This window comes from Thermobia domestica, chromosome 2, assembly GCF_964235325.1.
Source record: "Thermobia domestica chromosome 2, izTheDome1.hap1.1, whole genome shotgun sequence".
NCBI lineage: Eukaryota > Metazoa > Arthropoda > Insecta > Zygentoma > Lepismatidae > Thermobia > Thermobia domestica.
The window spans coordinates 272,331,186-272,347,516 of NC_137455.1; the positions used below are offsets into that span (position 1 = coordinate 272,331,186).

At 35.7% G+C, this 16,331-nt stretch overlaps 1 protein-coding gene across 1 annotated transcript in view; it reads right to left on the reverse strand.

Annotated features, from left to right (window-relative positions):
* LOC145679813 (glycine receptor subunit alpha-2-like) overlaps positions 1–16,331 on the reverse strand; it is a 640,671-nt gene that overhangs the window by 220,896 nt on the left and 403,444 nt on the right. Inside the window, exon 3 of the mRNA XM_081750341.1 lies at positions 787–1,010. Coding sequence (XP_081606467.1) covers positions 787–1,010 — 224 coding nt within the window. The remainder of the gene's footprint in view (positions 1–786; positions 1,011–16,331) is intronic.

Genomic DNA, 16,331 nt, shown 5'->3' on the forward strand with positions numbered 1-16,331 from the left:
ATTAAGTCGTCTTATTTATTTATTTATTTATTTATTTATTCACTTACTTTCGAACCAGAAAGATATAAGCATATCCATTTGTTAGTTATATAGCATATATATAGCATGTATAGTTATAAGCATATGCAGTTAGACAGTTCTTTTTTTTTTTCTGAGCTGATGGCATCCAAATTTTGTCTTAAGAATAACGTGCGTGTTATTAGGTCTAAAAGAGTATTATGAGCACGAGGATTGTGTGTCTCATACGAAGCTTTCGCACTTGCATAAGGAACTGTTGCTGTTGCTTTAATACTGTTCCTCGCGCTTTAAGGACAGAGATCAAATACCATCCACAGTGGAGAGTTCCTCAGGTTATGAAGTACTTCAAATGGTTATAAATTAATACTTGACGTGTTCATTGTATGTGATCTAATAAATAAATAAACAGGTAGGTGTATTATGTTTCAGGATATACATTATTGAAGTGAAAAAGTGTGAAATATCAATAATGCCTTACCGAGGTTGTTGTTAGTTCAATAATTTTCTATAATACTCGTTTGGGTAAACTAAAGATGACTTAATTTCTTTTTTAAGGTTCTTCAGCAATGATGCTGCAAAAGTTGACTTTGACAAAGTTGTTTTTCTTTAAATTAAATTCTACGTGGAGTTAACATATTTAGTGAACAAGAAAAGATGGTTTTACAGAACAAATTCTTTGAAGTAGATAAATCAGAGCATACTGAAACGGATGAAAGCATAAAAGAATAAAAATAGAAATGTATTGAAATAGTTTCATGCATATCTTACCTGAGCATGTAGAGAATTTCTCCGTCAGGATTTATTCGAACAAGGACATTGGGAACCGTGACGTATTGAAATTCTGCATGTTTGGCATTGGGAAAATAAACCTCTGGCTTCCAGATGGCTTTTACAAGGTTCGGGTCGTTCAGATCAAGCGCTTCCGTTATGTCTGGATGCTTCAGTCTCTCATCTTGCCACTTCTGTCTTAGGTACAAGTCCACCTCGTAATCCTAAAACAGAAAAACACAAAAGGACATGAACTATATGTAATGTTTACCATGAAATATACTCAATAGACTCTAAGATGAAAGCTAAATGAAAAGAGATTGAGGCAAATTAAAATTGTAACTATCTTACTCATTTTTAGTTCAGAGGAACTACTTAATCAAAGTTGTAGTTTCTCGTTCATTAACTACATTGGCTGTAATCCACGTTTTAGTCTACTCGTATGTTAAATTCTTGATTTGCTACTTTACGCTTAACACGTTGACTACCACATCAAAGTCGGGTAAAATGCATCATCGGGCCATTTGTTATTGGATGAAAATAAAGCACAATGATAAAATAATTTGTAGGAAAAATCTTACAGAAGACGAAAACCAAGGATATCGAACATCCTTCTGAGGCCGTAGAATATATTTCACCATTTAAATATATGTGCATGTGCATCACCGGTGATTCACAAGGCTTCAAATACAAAGATGCAAAGCCTGTGAATCACATATAATGCACATAGCTCCGCGAAGTAAGGCTTCTGTGAATCATCAGTGTCGCACATGGCAGTCAACGTGTTAATAAATATGTAAAACTTGTAGAATTGTCCGTATTTCGCAGGCAGAAAATAAAGTTTATTAAAATATAAAATCGTAAATTTGAATGTCGTAGAAATTGTAGAAATTTTCCTCTTCGAAAGCGGCATTTTCGGAAACGGTGAAATACATATTAACATATTAGAGTCACCGCTAGTGAACCTTATAAGATTGTAATTTTAGTACGTCCGTTCTTCTGCACGATAACTATTGAACGAAAGTCAATTTTTGAATTATGTTTTTACTATAAACCGCTAGAGCGATTATCTCTGCTCAGTTCTTTAATGGAGTCTATCCATATATACAGGGTGTTACAGAAATTTGACTCAATATTTTGGGAATAGATTGCTCCCCCCCCCCAAAAAAAAGTTCATATGAAGCTGTGATCGGAAGTGTATAGTTTCGTAGTTATGGGGTGCCGTAAACGTGAAAAAAAAGTGAACTTTAAGAGTTCGCAGCTCCACTACTACGGGACTCATCGTAGTCAGGTCAAGATATCACTGAGGAACTGGTATGTGAACTATTCAAATATGAATCTTTCAGAGCCTCCTGTACTTGCATAATCATTTCTAGAGAGGCTGTTTGGGAGTACTTGATTACTCTCCACCTACCTTTCTAAAAATTGGTGTGCAAGTACTGGAGCATTCTTAAACATGGTTACTTGGATCCTCACACACACACAGTCATATATGCATTTGGTGTGCCACATACAAGCTTCTCACTGATGCTTGACCCGACTACCATAAGTCCCATAGTGGTGGAGCTGTGCACTTTTTAAGTTCACTTATTTCACGTTTTCAGTACTTTATAACTACGAAACTATACACTCCCGACCACAGGTTCAGGTGGACTTTTTTCTTATTTTGATACGAGAAATCTGTTTCAAAAATATTGTGACACGTTTATAAAACGCCCTGTATATGTGACGGCGAGTTTAACGTTGGCTGTTTATATCCCATACATATAACACTAACCGTTTCAACTACCAGAATAGATATTTCATTCATAAATGTAAGCATTGCGTGATTCTCTTTATTGTCTTTAGCAGAGTTTATTATTTTTGGTTAAACACTTATACCGAATTTCGTACATATAACTTAAGTTAATCCTCATAGTGGACTTTTTTTTCTGAATAAAGAGACGATATTTGGACATTACAGGAATTACGTAAATTATATCCCTTTGGAAGCGAAATTTTCTAAAATTCCTAAAATTCGTTTAGCTATTTTAACGATGAGTTTATTTGTCGAGTTTCAACTCTCTACTTTCAGAGATTTGCGAGTTACTGTAATCTTAAAAAAAATAAGAAAATCCCTAGAATACATACACTATGTGATCAAAAATATCCGGACACCCCCCAAAACATACGTTTTTCATATTAGGTGCATTGTGCTGCCACCTGCTGCCAGGTACTCATTATCAGCGACCTCAGTAGTCATTGGACATCGTAAGAAAGCAGAATGGGGCACTCTGTGGAACTCACGGACTTCGAACATGGTCAGGTGATTCTGTGCCACTTGGGTCAGAAGTCTGTACGCGAGATTTCCACACTCCTAAACATCCCTATGTCTAATGTATCTGATGTGATAGTGAAGTGGAAACGTGAAGGAACACGTACAGCACAAAAGCGTACAGGCCGACCTCGTCTGTTGACTGATAGAGACTGCCGACAGTTGAAGAGGGTCGTAAAGTGTAATAGGCAGACATCTATCCAGACCATCACACAGGAATTCCAAACTGCATCAGGATCCACTCCAAGTACTATGACAGTTATAGTGCGTCCAGTAAGAGAACGTCTCTGACAGCTCGCAGTGACATTGCCACTACTCGCGTGTCAAGGTTTTTTTTTCGGCGCAACTTTAGTGGCAATTTAATTAATGGTATAAGACAGAGTGATCGTGGTTGTTAATACTGGTATCAAAGTAGGGGCTGCAATGTTCCATCGCATGTGGTAAGAAACGTCAGAGACCATCTCTTGTTGGCCGTGCTATAGGCGTGAGGTGAGAAACCTTGGATTTCATGGTCGAGCAGCTGCTCATAAGCCACACACGCAGGTAAATGCCAAACGACGTCTCGCTTGGTGTAAGGAGCGTAAACATTGGACGATTGAACAGTGGAAAACGTTGTTTGGAGTGACGAATCATGGTACACAATGTGGCGATTCGATAGCAGGGTGAACGTCATATGTCAGCGTGTGTAATGCCAACAGTAAAATTCGAAGTTGGTGGTGTTATAGTAAGGTCGTGTTTTTCTTGGAGGGGGCTTACACCTCTTATTGTTTTGCGTAGCACTCTTACAGCGCAGGCCTACATTGATGTTTTAAACACCTTCTTGCTTCCCACTGTTGAAGAGCAATTTCAACACGATCGAGCACCTGTTCATACTACACGGCCTGTGGCGGAATGGTTACACGACTATAACATCCCTGTAATGGACTGGCCTGCACAGAGTCCTGACTTGAATACTATAGAACCCCTTTGGTATGTTTTGGAACGCCGACTTCGTGCCAGGTCTCACCGACCTACATCAATACGTCTCCCCAGTTCAGCACTCCGTGAAGAATGGGCTGCCATTCTCCAAGAAACCTTCCAACACCTGATTGAAAGTATGCCTGCGAGAATGGAAGCTATCATCAAGGCTAAGGGTGGGTCAACACCATATTGAATTCCAGCAGTACAGATGGAGGGCGCCACGAACTTATAAGTCATTTTCAGCGAGGTGTTTGGATACCTTTGATCACATAGTGTACTTTAATATCAAGGTTAATAGAGAACAGGTTGCCCAAAAACACTTCGGTTTTCGTTCGGAGGGAGTCAGTGAAGATCGTAATACGTCATCCGTAGACCAAACGCTTTGAAGGCACTCGAGAACTCTATGATCATCTTACAGTTTTAAATGCATTAAATAGAATTAGAATGATTATTATAAGGAATAATCCTGGGGTACTGGAAATTAACAAAAACACAAATACTGTCGAAAATGAACAATTTATTTTAAGCAAATTTCTTTTAAAACGTGCTGTTGTATGTACTGATGAAATGCTGAAGACAATGACCGAAGACAAAAATGTTCTTAAGTCAAGTGTGCTACATTGAGATACAATCAGCAATGGAAAAAGATGGAATGGTGTATATAGCAGGTTGGCTTGTAATAATAATAATAATAATAATAATAATAATAATAATAATAATAATAATAATAATAATAATAATAATAATAATAATACAAAAAAAACATCCTCATTTAAATAATCAGTACAGTAAAAATTTTCCCGTTCATCATTCTTCACCATCATCGATTCAAAGCAGTGGTGTAGCCGCAAGGGGCATCGGGGCCAGACCCCCCAAGTGATTTCCTGGACCATAGAAATGAACAGCTTTTAAAACACCATCGTCAGATTAACTCGCTTCAGTCATTTAAAAATAACAAAGTACATATAATTAATAATCGGTAAATTATTTACCGATCCTTACCAATCGAAAAATAGCATGGTATCTCTTCCGTATAAGGAATGACCAAATGCAGAGCTTGGTGCCACATTTGCTACAATCAATTGATCTAGTGCTCCTTTGCGGATCATGTCCAATATGAAGCATAAAAATATTTTATATAGGCCTATTTTAAAATAATTGTCAATCTATGCTAATACGAGAATTTGTATTATGTTTTTTAGTCAAGAATAATAAATAAATATTTTTGTCAGGAAATCTTAAAGAAATTAAGCGAAATTTAAAAGAAAATCACCCTTATGTAAATAGGTTCTGTGTAAAGGGGCTTAAATTATAATAGTTATGCACAAAGGCATAACATTTGGTTCGGAGCTGTAGTTCTTAGTTAAGCATAATAAAAACTACTTGATACATAATATTTATAGAGAAAAAGCAAAAACAAAAGCTTTTAAAAAAGTGTTTTTAGTTTTCCGGAAGGAAACGAAAAATTTCCGTTTTGTTCAGGTCTCAAAATCACTAACTATAACACTTTTTTTTGGCTTTGTAAATTGTAGCTGTCCCCCCCCCCAAAAAATGACGGGCCCCGCCTAGATAAACCTGCTGGCCACACCCCTGATTCAAAGCTTTTCTCATGGCCATCTCACACAGCCCACTGAAGAGTACTTTCGTGTGTTAAAGATATGCAAGAATAGTTTTCATTTTACCATGGAAGATCAGTGCGTAGGGAAATGTCTAAAGAGGATTATTTGTGGGAGTAATGCTAATGTGAATTCTGAAATAGTGACTACATTTGTGCGAATGAGAACATATGTCAGAATTAAGTTTTTGAATAGCTTGGCAAAACAGAAAAATGTTAAGGTTTCTGTAAAAAGAGAAGGAAGCTCTCAGGAAAAACGGGAGAAAAAGCTCAGGAAACTTGTCCATTGAAGTAAGGTTTCTAACAATAGAATATTATCGTAAAACACAATTATTATTATTATAAATTCTGTTCTCGATCATTATTCTATGTAGTAAATTCTAGACACTTAAGTTTGATTCTGCATGCAAGCTACCAAAAGGATTTTACTATGTAACGTTAATTCAGTATAGGACTTCTCACGCGAAGACCCTCTTCCTTATTCTTAAGTGGGAAAAAAGCAGCACGACAAATTTTTTGCGCGCTTCACGGGTCTATGAGTGACGTCAGTCCGGGAAAGCCTATGACCGTGCAGCATGGTTAAGAGGCAACCTGTTCTCTAGTAACATTGCTTTAATATATCATATTCCCCTTCTTTCCGTACTAAAGTGAGTATTCTTTCTAAATTTCACTTTCTAACTACAATAGTTTAGCCTTGAGCACTGACGAGTGGGTTAATTCTAGTAAGTTAATGAGTGAGTCCTCTAGGCACTGGCGTGGGAGACCCGGGTTCGATTTTCGACGGGAGCGCATGTGGTTTGGATTCCACGTTAACCAGAAGGTCCCACCTCGCTGCAGAAAGTGACGTTAAACTCAAAATCAACTCAATTCAACCCTCTGGGTGCTCTACTGAGGAATCTTAGTCGAGACAGTAGCTTTCATGACAATTTGAACTATAATTTGTAAGGCAGTTAAGAATGAAAAATTTTAACCACAATAAAAGCGATATAAAACGTAAGACACGATAGATTAATACTGACTTTTGTGCTGTGAGGGAATAAAAGAGAGCTGAAATACTTTGAATTATAACGTGTCTGGCACCCTCCATTCAAAGCTGAGCTACGGCATATTTCTACACTACAATCTTATTAGGAAAAATTCAGCCTTGCAAATGCCAACCTTGTTCCTATCATTCAAGATTGATGTTCCATCGTTTGTAGTGGTGAAGGAAATAATCTTTTATACGTCTTTTCTCCTACATCCACATTTCTCCTCTTTTTTCCTGCAGAGGTACTTTTCCTTAGCTATTCAAAAACTGCTTAATTTAATTCGCAAAATCTCTTCTCAAATCCTCTACTTTAACGCTACTTTTTCTTTCTATTTTTTTTTTCACGTTTCTTACTTTCTTCTTGCCTTAAACTATTTCCTATATCCAGACGCCAACCTTTTATATTTTTTTCGACTGAGCTTAAATCGAAATTTCTTGCAACTCTTTACTGTCTGCTATTCCTTTCTCCCCCCAAACTCTTTCCTGGGGTTTCCCCCCGACTACACTATCTACCAATCTTAAAGAGATCCATAACAGGCTCTACCTTTATCTTCATTCTCATTTTCAATCTTATTTAGGTTTCCTAAAATTCTGTAGACGGAAAAGGTAAAAGAACCAAAAGAGATAGAAAGAGAGAGAAAAGCAAAGACAACATAGATAATAAAGCGAAAGTTACCTTTTACAAAGTCACGTTTTAAATGAGACAAGAGAACATTTCTTCTAACATTTACTCTCTTCCCATTTATCTTTTTAAAAATGTATAATGGAGGAAAATAAGTACGTAAGAACTTTATATATATATAATAGGGAGAGGTAAACTGTAATTTGGTTCGTGGTCTTATGAACATGAATAGCTCTTTCCTATAGTAGAATTTTATTCTAAAATCTCAGAATGCTACAAATATAATGCACTATAGATCGGTAATGAACACATTTGGGTATCAACAGAAAACACTACTGTGCTAGCTTAAATACTTCAGATTGCAGCTAAAACAAAACAGTTTCCAAGGTCTCGATTTTGGGTCAAACCTCTTCACTTGGGATTGATACTATACCATCAGTGACGGTTCTTGAGGGAAGTTATATTGGTAAAAATTAAAATTTTATGACTACAAACTAAGGGAACAAATTTAATTGTTGTGTGTTCTTTCTTTCCTTCGTTTGTAAGAATGAAATTGAGTGGCTCGGGTGAAGACGATGGTAAGCACCATTTAAGATGAAACTGAGTTATTAAGTGGAATGGGGTTGAAATCGGACCACATAACAGCATGCAGGTAGTTTAAGTAGGGAAATGTACCTCCAGATGGCAGGGAAAGCTTGTTTGGTAAATGCCACTACATTGCATTGCATGGGAATGCTGAACTTTTTTTCAATTTACTCGAAAGTTAGAAAACGTGACATACCATTATATATATTATTTGTATATTTTCAACTATGTGACTTACCTTACGAGCCGTCACTGCCTACAACTTAATTTCTGAACGTTCTGTTTTACTATCGTCCCACCTTTAGTAAGGTAGGCTAACCAGAGGTATCTGTCTTATAAGATTTTTGCACTGTGTATTTCTCGCCGAAATATACACATACCATACGAGTGGAATTCCATACGAAAGATGTGTTCGGATATTTTAACACCCGTATCTGTCTTGATTGAACCATTCACGGGTATAGTACAAGTTCAAGCGCATACGTTTTGGCAGTTTGAATTACGTAACAATGAGGCTGAACACCATCAGAATAAATTTTCTTTAATGGTTTTGTTATTTATAAATTATTACTGATTAACAAAGTTTCTAATTACTATTTTACAAAATGAAAAAAATAATATTAAGACTCTTTAGGGGGAGAGGAAAAAGTTAGCCAATGCTTCTATTGAAAGGCACAATCACAACATTCACTTTCAGTGACTGGCTTGAAACACGTCAAATATTTGCCTGCTGTCCTCTGTATCACATGGAATCTAATGCATAAGGTTGTCATGTGGCAAGAATTAAGGTTGTCTCATCTCGAAAAGTTGCCATAAGTTACGTCTCGTATCGGCAAGCATATCTGTTTTATTGGAAGCACTCTGTTTCGTCTCGTATCTCGTTATGGAAATTCTAGTCCCCAGGACAACCATACCATTTCATGTGTACACCGAGGATCGAACATGACGTCCCTCTCGAGACAAAGGGACGTATCTCATTTTCTTACTTTTTCAGAAGACACGTTTAAATCTTTTCTCATTATTTATTATATCGTCTTCTTTTAAAATTTCGTTTGATATCCTTCGTTCAGGTATATATCTTATGGATGCGATCAAACTAGAGAAAATAGAATAAATCATGAGAAGAGTTTTAAAGTTATCTCCTGGAAAAATTAAGAAAATGAGATACTGCCTTTTGTCTCGAGAGGGACAATGAGATCATGAGTTAGAAAGAAAGAAGATAACCAGAGATGACAATAGGATTTTTCACAAAAAAACGACATAAGCACCTTGATGAACATAGGCATAGTACGTTTTTTTTACACACATTACATAACTTTATTATCTACAGCAAACATAGTATACTACTGGGGGGGTATTTAATATAAATACATTATATATTAAATAATATGTGAGCAAGATGATCTAATGGGTTTTGACGTGCTTTTCGATAATCTCAACCCCCTTCTAAAATCCAAAGAGTGGCAATTGCCCCTTTAGCTCATCCTACGGGCGGCCATTACGCTAATTGCTATGATATTAGCAGCTACATTCCAGAGATCCGATTTGAACTCCAGACTTCCCGAATATCTTCCTCAAATTTTAATTATTTCTGACAGATAATGATTTGTTTCAAATTGCAATAATACTAATACTAACAATAAAGATAATGATAATGTTAAAGTAATTGTATTGTATGTTGTCAAGGAGAGGAATATCCAAGAATTCTACAGTATATCTTGTAAAAGATAGAATGTGGAATATAGGGACAGTTTTAATTTCTAAAGAATGAATTGTTTAAGAGAATTCTGAGAATCTTTCAAACAATGAATGCCTCACATTTCAACAGAAGACTAACTAACAGGAGCTGAAATTTTGAAGCCAACTCGTTTACTCAAAAGTGAACACCTAACAAGGTATAACTGCAAGGAAACATATTTTAGAAGACATCCTGTAATTATTTTACGTCAGCGCGGATGCCAAGCTAACAAACTATGTGTGAACTTTCACCAAGATATTTTGGAAGTGCTCAGAGTTAAAGAATTTTAACCTTTACGTTCTTCTTGTGAACGGTCCTTTTCTTTTCCGTGATGCCTTGTAGTTCACTATACAGGACGTGAAGCGAGAAAAGAATACGAGGGAGAAAAAGATTAAACAAATTACGTGCTCGTGATCTTTGGTCTTGCAATGGTAAATATTAGAATAAACCTAGTATATTTACACTCGAGACGTCTGGAAGGCAAAGATGATCTCCAAAGAGAGAAAATAGAATAAATAAGCTTGATATGTCAACGAATTTATACGTATGTTTAGTGAATCATTTATTTCAAGAAAGGTATTTTTTCGATTCCTGAAATTCTATTTCGTTTGAATGGAGTGGTCCAGCTCCTACCTTGTACAATAAACTGAAAGCAAATTTAAAACTTATGTTTTCTATAAATATTTTTTTAAATATAAAATTCTTATTATATCCTACAGCTCCAAATATAGGTAGATTATACTACTTATTTAGAGAAATCAAAAGTAGGGGTTTTATGGAAAACTAGGTGAAATGTCCATGCTTCACACGGGAAGAAAAGGTTTAGTGGACAATATTTCCAAATTATATTTGTATCTATATTTTATATACTCAGAAAACTTTGTAGAAATAGCCCTTTTCCCCTTCCAAAAGTGAAACATGGCAGAAACCCTGCTCGATCCAAGTGCTAACCAGGGGCGGATCCAGGGGATGATCGGGTGATCGTCTCCCCAGAAGAGGAAACTTTAATTTTTATATAAATAAAACCCATCCCAGAGTTTGGAGCTCTTAAATTAGCTCTAAGTAGCAGTATTACAACCCACCGCCCCCCCAGAAGTCCGTCCTGGATCCGCCTCTCGTGTTAACTATGTTCGAAAACGGTTCGGCTGTTTCCCCATCATGACGAGACGGACAATGGTATAGATATTGTTCTCCTTTCCCCTTAAAAGTGGAAATTTAGAAAATTACAAGCTTCAATCGCGCCCATTTTTTTTAAATGAAAATTTTTTATATATTGAGTTTCAATCTCCTAATCTGAGAGTCTCATGAGATACCCTATTTTTGGCATAAATTTGGGACCCCTTTCCTCCTTAATCCATTCACATTTTAATCAAAGTGACATGATAAAAGCCCAGTTCAGGGCAGGTGCTAATTATATTAAGAAATTCATTTCATACAATTCAGCCATTCTCCCGTGATGATGCAATCACAACCGCACTCTTTATATACACAACAGTGGCTCGGGGAAAGACAATGATAAGCACCACTTTCGGTGCAGTTGAGTTTTTAGATAGAATGGGTTAGGATCGGACCACAGAACAGTATGTAGGTAGCTCAAGTTTGGAAATGTACCTGCAGATGGCAGATAAACTTATTTGGTATGCGTTATTACATTGAATTGCATAGGAAGGTTGAACATTCTTTTCCAGTTTATTCGAAAGTTAGAAAATGTATCATATCATTGTCTTCCTTTTATACGCTCATGTAATACATAAATTAGATAAAAATAATGGCAACATGGCTTTATTTGCAGGAGAACACTTATTACATTCCTTTAACGTAACCGCCTCCCATCAGTATCGTCTTTTATTACATCTGTGGAATTTGTCGTACACCTTCAGTACGTCCATCTTTGTCAATGCCCAGCAGGGATTGCCATATAACATGGATGATGGCTTGTATTGTATGGCAATGCTTCCGCAACGTGATTCCTTCATTTTTGCAAAAAGCTCGTAATCGCACGAGCTCATATCAGGCGAATACGGCAGATGTTACAATGCCTCCTACTGACACTGAAGGAGGAGGATCAATCACAGTGTTAGCTTGGTAACACAGTACATTATCAAGAGAAGCCTGTGTCTGAACGCGCCATCACTTTCTCCAGAGTGCAGGACAAAGGTGTTGTCGTAAGGAGATGCAACGGTAGGATTCAACCTGTTTTCCGTCTGACCTTGAGGTACTGTATAGTGCAGAATAACCCCATGAATACCCTAAGCTGAATTGAACATAACTTTCACGCTTATACCGTGTGCAGGACGAACGTTATTTGGGCGAGAGGAACCAGGATCTTTCCATTCATTGGATTGATGCTTCACCGTGAATCATACCATTGTACCCAGGTTTCGACCATAGTGGCAACCCCTCCAAGGAAGTCTTCACTCTCCCTCTGATAGCGGTTCAGCAATTCCTGTGCAAGTACATAGCAATCTCATTGTTACACCTCGGTGATGTGATGCAATATCCAACGCGCTGCAATTGCATGAAACTCAAGAATGCCTTGCAGAATGTGTTGCGCGCAGCGAGCAAGCAATTGGCAATTCCAAAGTCAACAATGCATGATGTGGTACACGAACGATTACGTTTGCGCGCGTTTAAGGTGCAATTGTTGCGAGAAATTAAGCCCAACGATAAAAATCGGGCTTACCTAACCTAAGCCACAGAGAGCAGCATTTGCTACTGAAATTCTGGACAGGATTGATTATGACCATAATTTCATATTGAACGTTGTTTTCTCTGATGAGGCAACTTTTCACTTGTCTGGCTGTGTTAACAGACACAATGTCAGGATATGGGGATCTGATAATCCGCATGCGTACATATATTCCGGTACTATAAGGATAAGTTGGGGCTACCCTAAATCAGTTGGTAACACGGATGACTTAAACTGAAAAGAAACGGGTTCAAACCCGGCTCCAAACTAAATTGTGGGTGCACCGCACCCACAACATTATTTGTGTGGGAGCTGGAGCTCCGAAGCACCCACGTAGTCGGCGCGCATGAGTAAGATCACATACATTTTCTGAGTTCTCCTTTAAAATGCATGTTTGTTTTTCCTTCTGTATCTCTAACCATATTAAAACTATACACTTTTAAAAACCGTCAATGCCATTACGGACAAGCTGTACATTCTTAGGTGTCAAATAGTGAAACAATTCACCGGTGCGAAATTTGGAATCATACCGGTAAGCGACTGACTGAAAAGCAGGGAAAGATTCGATGTAAACCAAAACAACTTTTTTTATTTATTTATTTTAACTTTGTTTCACTTTATATGGAATATCTTTAACGCCAACGAAGTCAATAATGCGTTTCAAGATATATTTGTTTTCGCATTAAATGCAAATAAAATAGCTGTATAGATGCATATGAACTCTCTGTTTGTTGAAATCTCTTGTTAGGTATTGTTCCTAAATGTTTTCATTCCATTGTCCAGTCCATGAGTCAAGAAGGAGACACTTTTATGCTTTACCTTGACACAAGAATGGAAGAAATAATATTATAATTTAAATACAAATCAATGTGTTGATTATTTTTCCAGATATGATATAGACAAAATTTGTCCTGAAATGGAACCTCTCGTTGTGTAGTTTAGTTTTTTACTATCAAGGACGCCGATTCTAGGAGGGATAGGGGACCGGGCCCCCAATGCTCATGTGGGCAACATGCATTGTATTTATGAATACACAATATTTGGTATAATTTGAATTAAATTTGTCTTAAAATCCTTCTGCAACCAAACACACACCTGAATGCTGCCCTTTCCCCAAAGTTACAGAGAAATCACTGCCCTTGGTTACTATGCTTCTATATGTTTCAATTGGTACCTTTAGATACATAAAGAAGCTAGATAAAAGTGAACAAGAATATTATAAAATATATAACAAAGTAAATGCTTTTCTCTTCAAACTTTACTTTTCATAGCTTCCCTTTACAGTTTACTCAGGCTTAGGACTGACAATATAGTAACTATTACTCCATAGGCGCGTTTAAAAGCTGTAGAGTACTTTTGAGTCTCCTTGTCATATATGAGGAGACAACAAAAGCTGCGTTGAGTCTTCTTGTCAAATACTCATAAAAATATATAGAAATTAGTTGACAGTTTCCATTATTGTCATGATTTAGCCCGTTCTGATATTTCTTCCACACAAGCTGCAGACGTTCAAAGGTTTAACAAAACTCCTGTGCAGCAGAAGACATTCTCTAAACCCATGTCCTTCAATAGTAGTCTATAAGCCTGTGATATTGCATAATGTATCCATATTCTCGAATTCTAATGTGGAATATGTTACCTCTTCCAAAACTTCTCCAAAAATGCCAATTTTCAAGATGTCCGCCCCTGAAATGGGTACTTGCTAGTCTCACCACCTAGTGCAAGAAGAGATATGATCTGAATGAAAGCTCGAGAAAGGGATGGGAGGCAACTGGAGCTGGAAAAAACACTCGCTTGACAGGTATAAAGAAGACAGATGTTCCCCTGAAAAGGAATTTAACTGCCATGAACTTACATTAGTGTTATTTCTTATATTGGTACTTTTAAAAGAAACTTGATTCCTTGTGAGAATATAGACTTTAGATTTTATATTTTAATAGATTTTAAGAACTTTCTTACTAGAAATTAAGTCTTTAATAGGTAGAACTACCAACAATTTATCCATATTTAATTACTTATATTTACACTTCGTAAAGATTTAGAATTTTATATGAACTAAACTTAACACAATTTTTTTCTTTCTTTTTATAGTAATGCTACCACACAAAAATCACAGGGGTAGTACGTTTGCGAATAAAGAAGAATGAAGCAATTGAATAAGAAAATGCAAGTGAGAAAAAAAAACTGCCAAGTTTGAGAAAAAGTAGCAGCATTTACAAAAACAAGTGTGATATTACAAAGAATGTACAGTGTCTTCCTAACAGTCATATCAACAGGTATTTGGCAATATCTTATTATCATTGTATAAAAGGTATTTTTAAAAATTGAGGTTTTGAATAATATGTAATTTGAACTCGAAAAATTTACACATTTGTCAAGTACCAGGTACGATAAACAAGAAAAGTAGAAGACAAACTCGAGTACTTATACTTTCAATTTCCATCAGAAAATATGTTTGGTCAAAATATGGAACCATTTACATGTATATGTCATGCTGTGTGTCATTACTGTCACATTTTACCCATTATCATTACAAATAGATGGTTTATTTAAAAAAATAAAAATAGTTATAAAGGTTATACCTTTATAAGTGGATTGTTAAATGCTTTGTATGCCTATCTTTTTTAGTGATATAATCTTGTTTAAATAGAACAAATATACAATTAAACGAAAATATAGAAAAGATTTGCGATAATGTCAATTTTTTAATTTTTGGATAAAAAGATCCAATATATTTCAGGCAAAAATTTTCTTCTAGGCCTTATATCTCGAGAACTGCATATAGTGTACTCTAACCAAAACTAACAGTTTACTCAGTATGGTGTGCTTATTCTGTAAAAATATGAAAACTCGATTTAGGGGCCGTTCAAAAAGTTTGTGGCTCCTGATAAAAAAAAAAAAAAATCAATATATTTCATTCAATCAAACATTTTGTTGTATGCCCCATATTTTGAGAACTACGTATAGTGTATCTAATCCAAAAACTAACAATTTATTCAGTATGATGTGCTTATTCCGTAAAAATATGAAAACTCGATTTAGGGGCTGTTCAAAAATTTTGTGGTCCCTGATTCACAAACTAATTATTGGACAAGTTCGTAATCTGTTGATGCATTTTTTGGATCAATCCCAAGATTCTTGTTAAAACTTTCTGAAATATTTCAGAAAATACAAAAATTTCTGGTTTGTCCTACATTAAGTAAAATTAGTATATTATATGCAATATATTTACGATATAAAAATATTGGAAATAAATAAAAATTCTACTCTCCCCAAATTTCATTTTCAATTTTTACCCTAATCGTGAAACGACCATCGTATAATACTAGGAACTCTGTAAATTTTAAGAGTAATACGAAGGAATACATTGTCCCAACCTTGATCATTGATCAGAATATTCTTTACAAATTTACTACAATATAAATTTATACTCTGACGATACTATTTTGTTAGTCTATATAGTTTTGTATTTGAAATTAGGATAGTCCTCTTCAGGACCATTTTAATAGAATATCTACTATTAATTTCCTAATAGATTCATCTTTATCAAAACTGTAGCTAAGAATATCAAACAAACAAAAGTACACTATATGTAGTTCTCGAGATATAAGGCCTAGAATATCTTACTTACTTAAAGAGTTAGTGAAATCATTATTTTGACACACGCGTATCGTATGTGTATGCGATTTTTGTTTCCCAATGTATTCCCGAATAACAAAATCAAATGTTAAATATATTTGAATGGGTAAAATTCGAACCCTAATCCATACGCTAACCACAAGACCACACCGCGGACTGGGAAACGGGATTCAGTATTGTGATTTACTGTTCCTGACCTGACTCTTTAATGATTATTTTGTTTAATTTACAGCTATATTCTATGATTTATATGCTTGAAATAATTTGATATTGAAAATGTGTTGTGTTATTTTGAAAACTACTTTGTTCGGAATGTTATTTACAAAATTATGGAAATTAATTTTATATTATTGCAG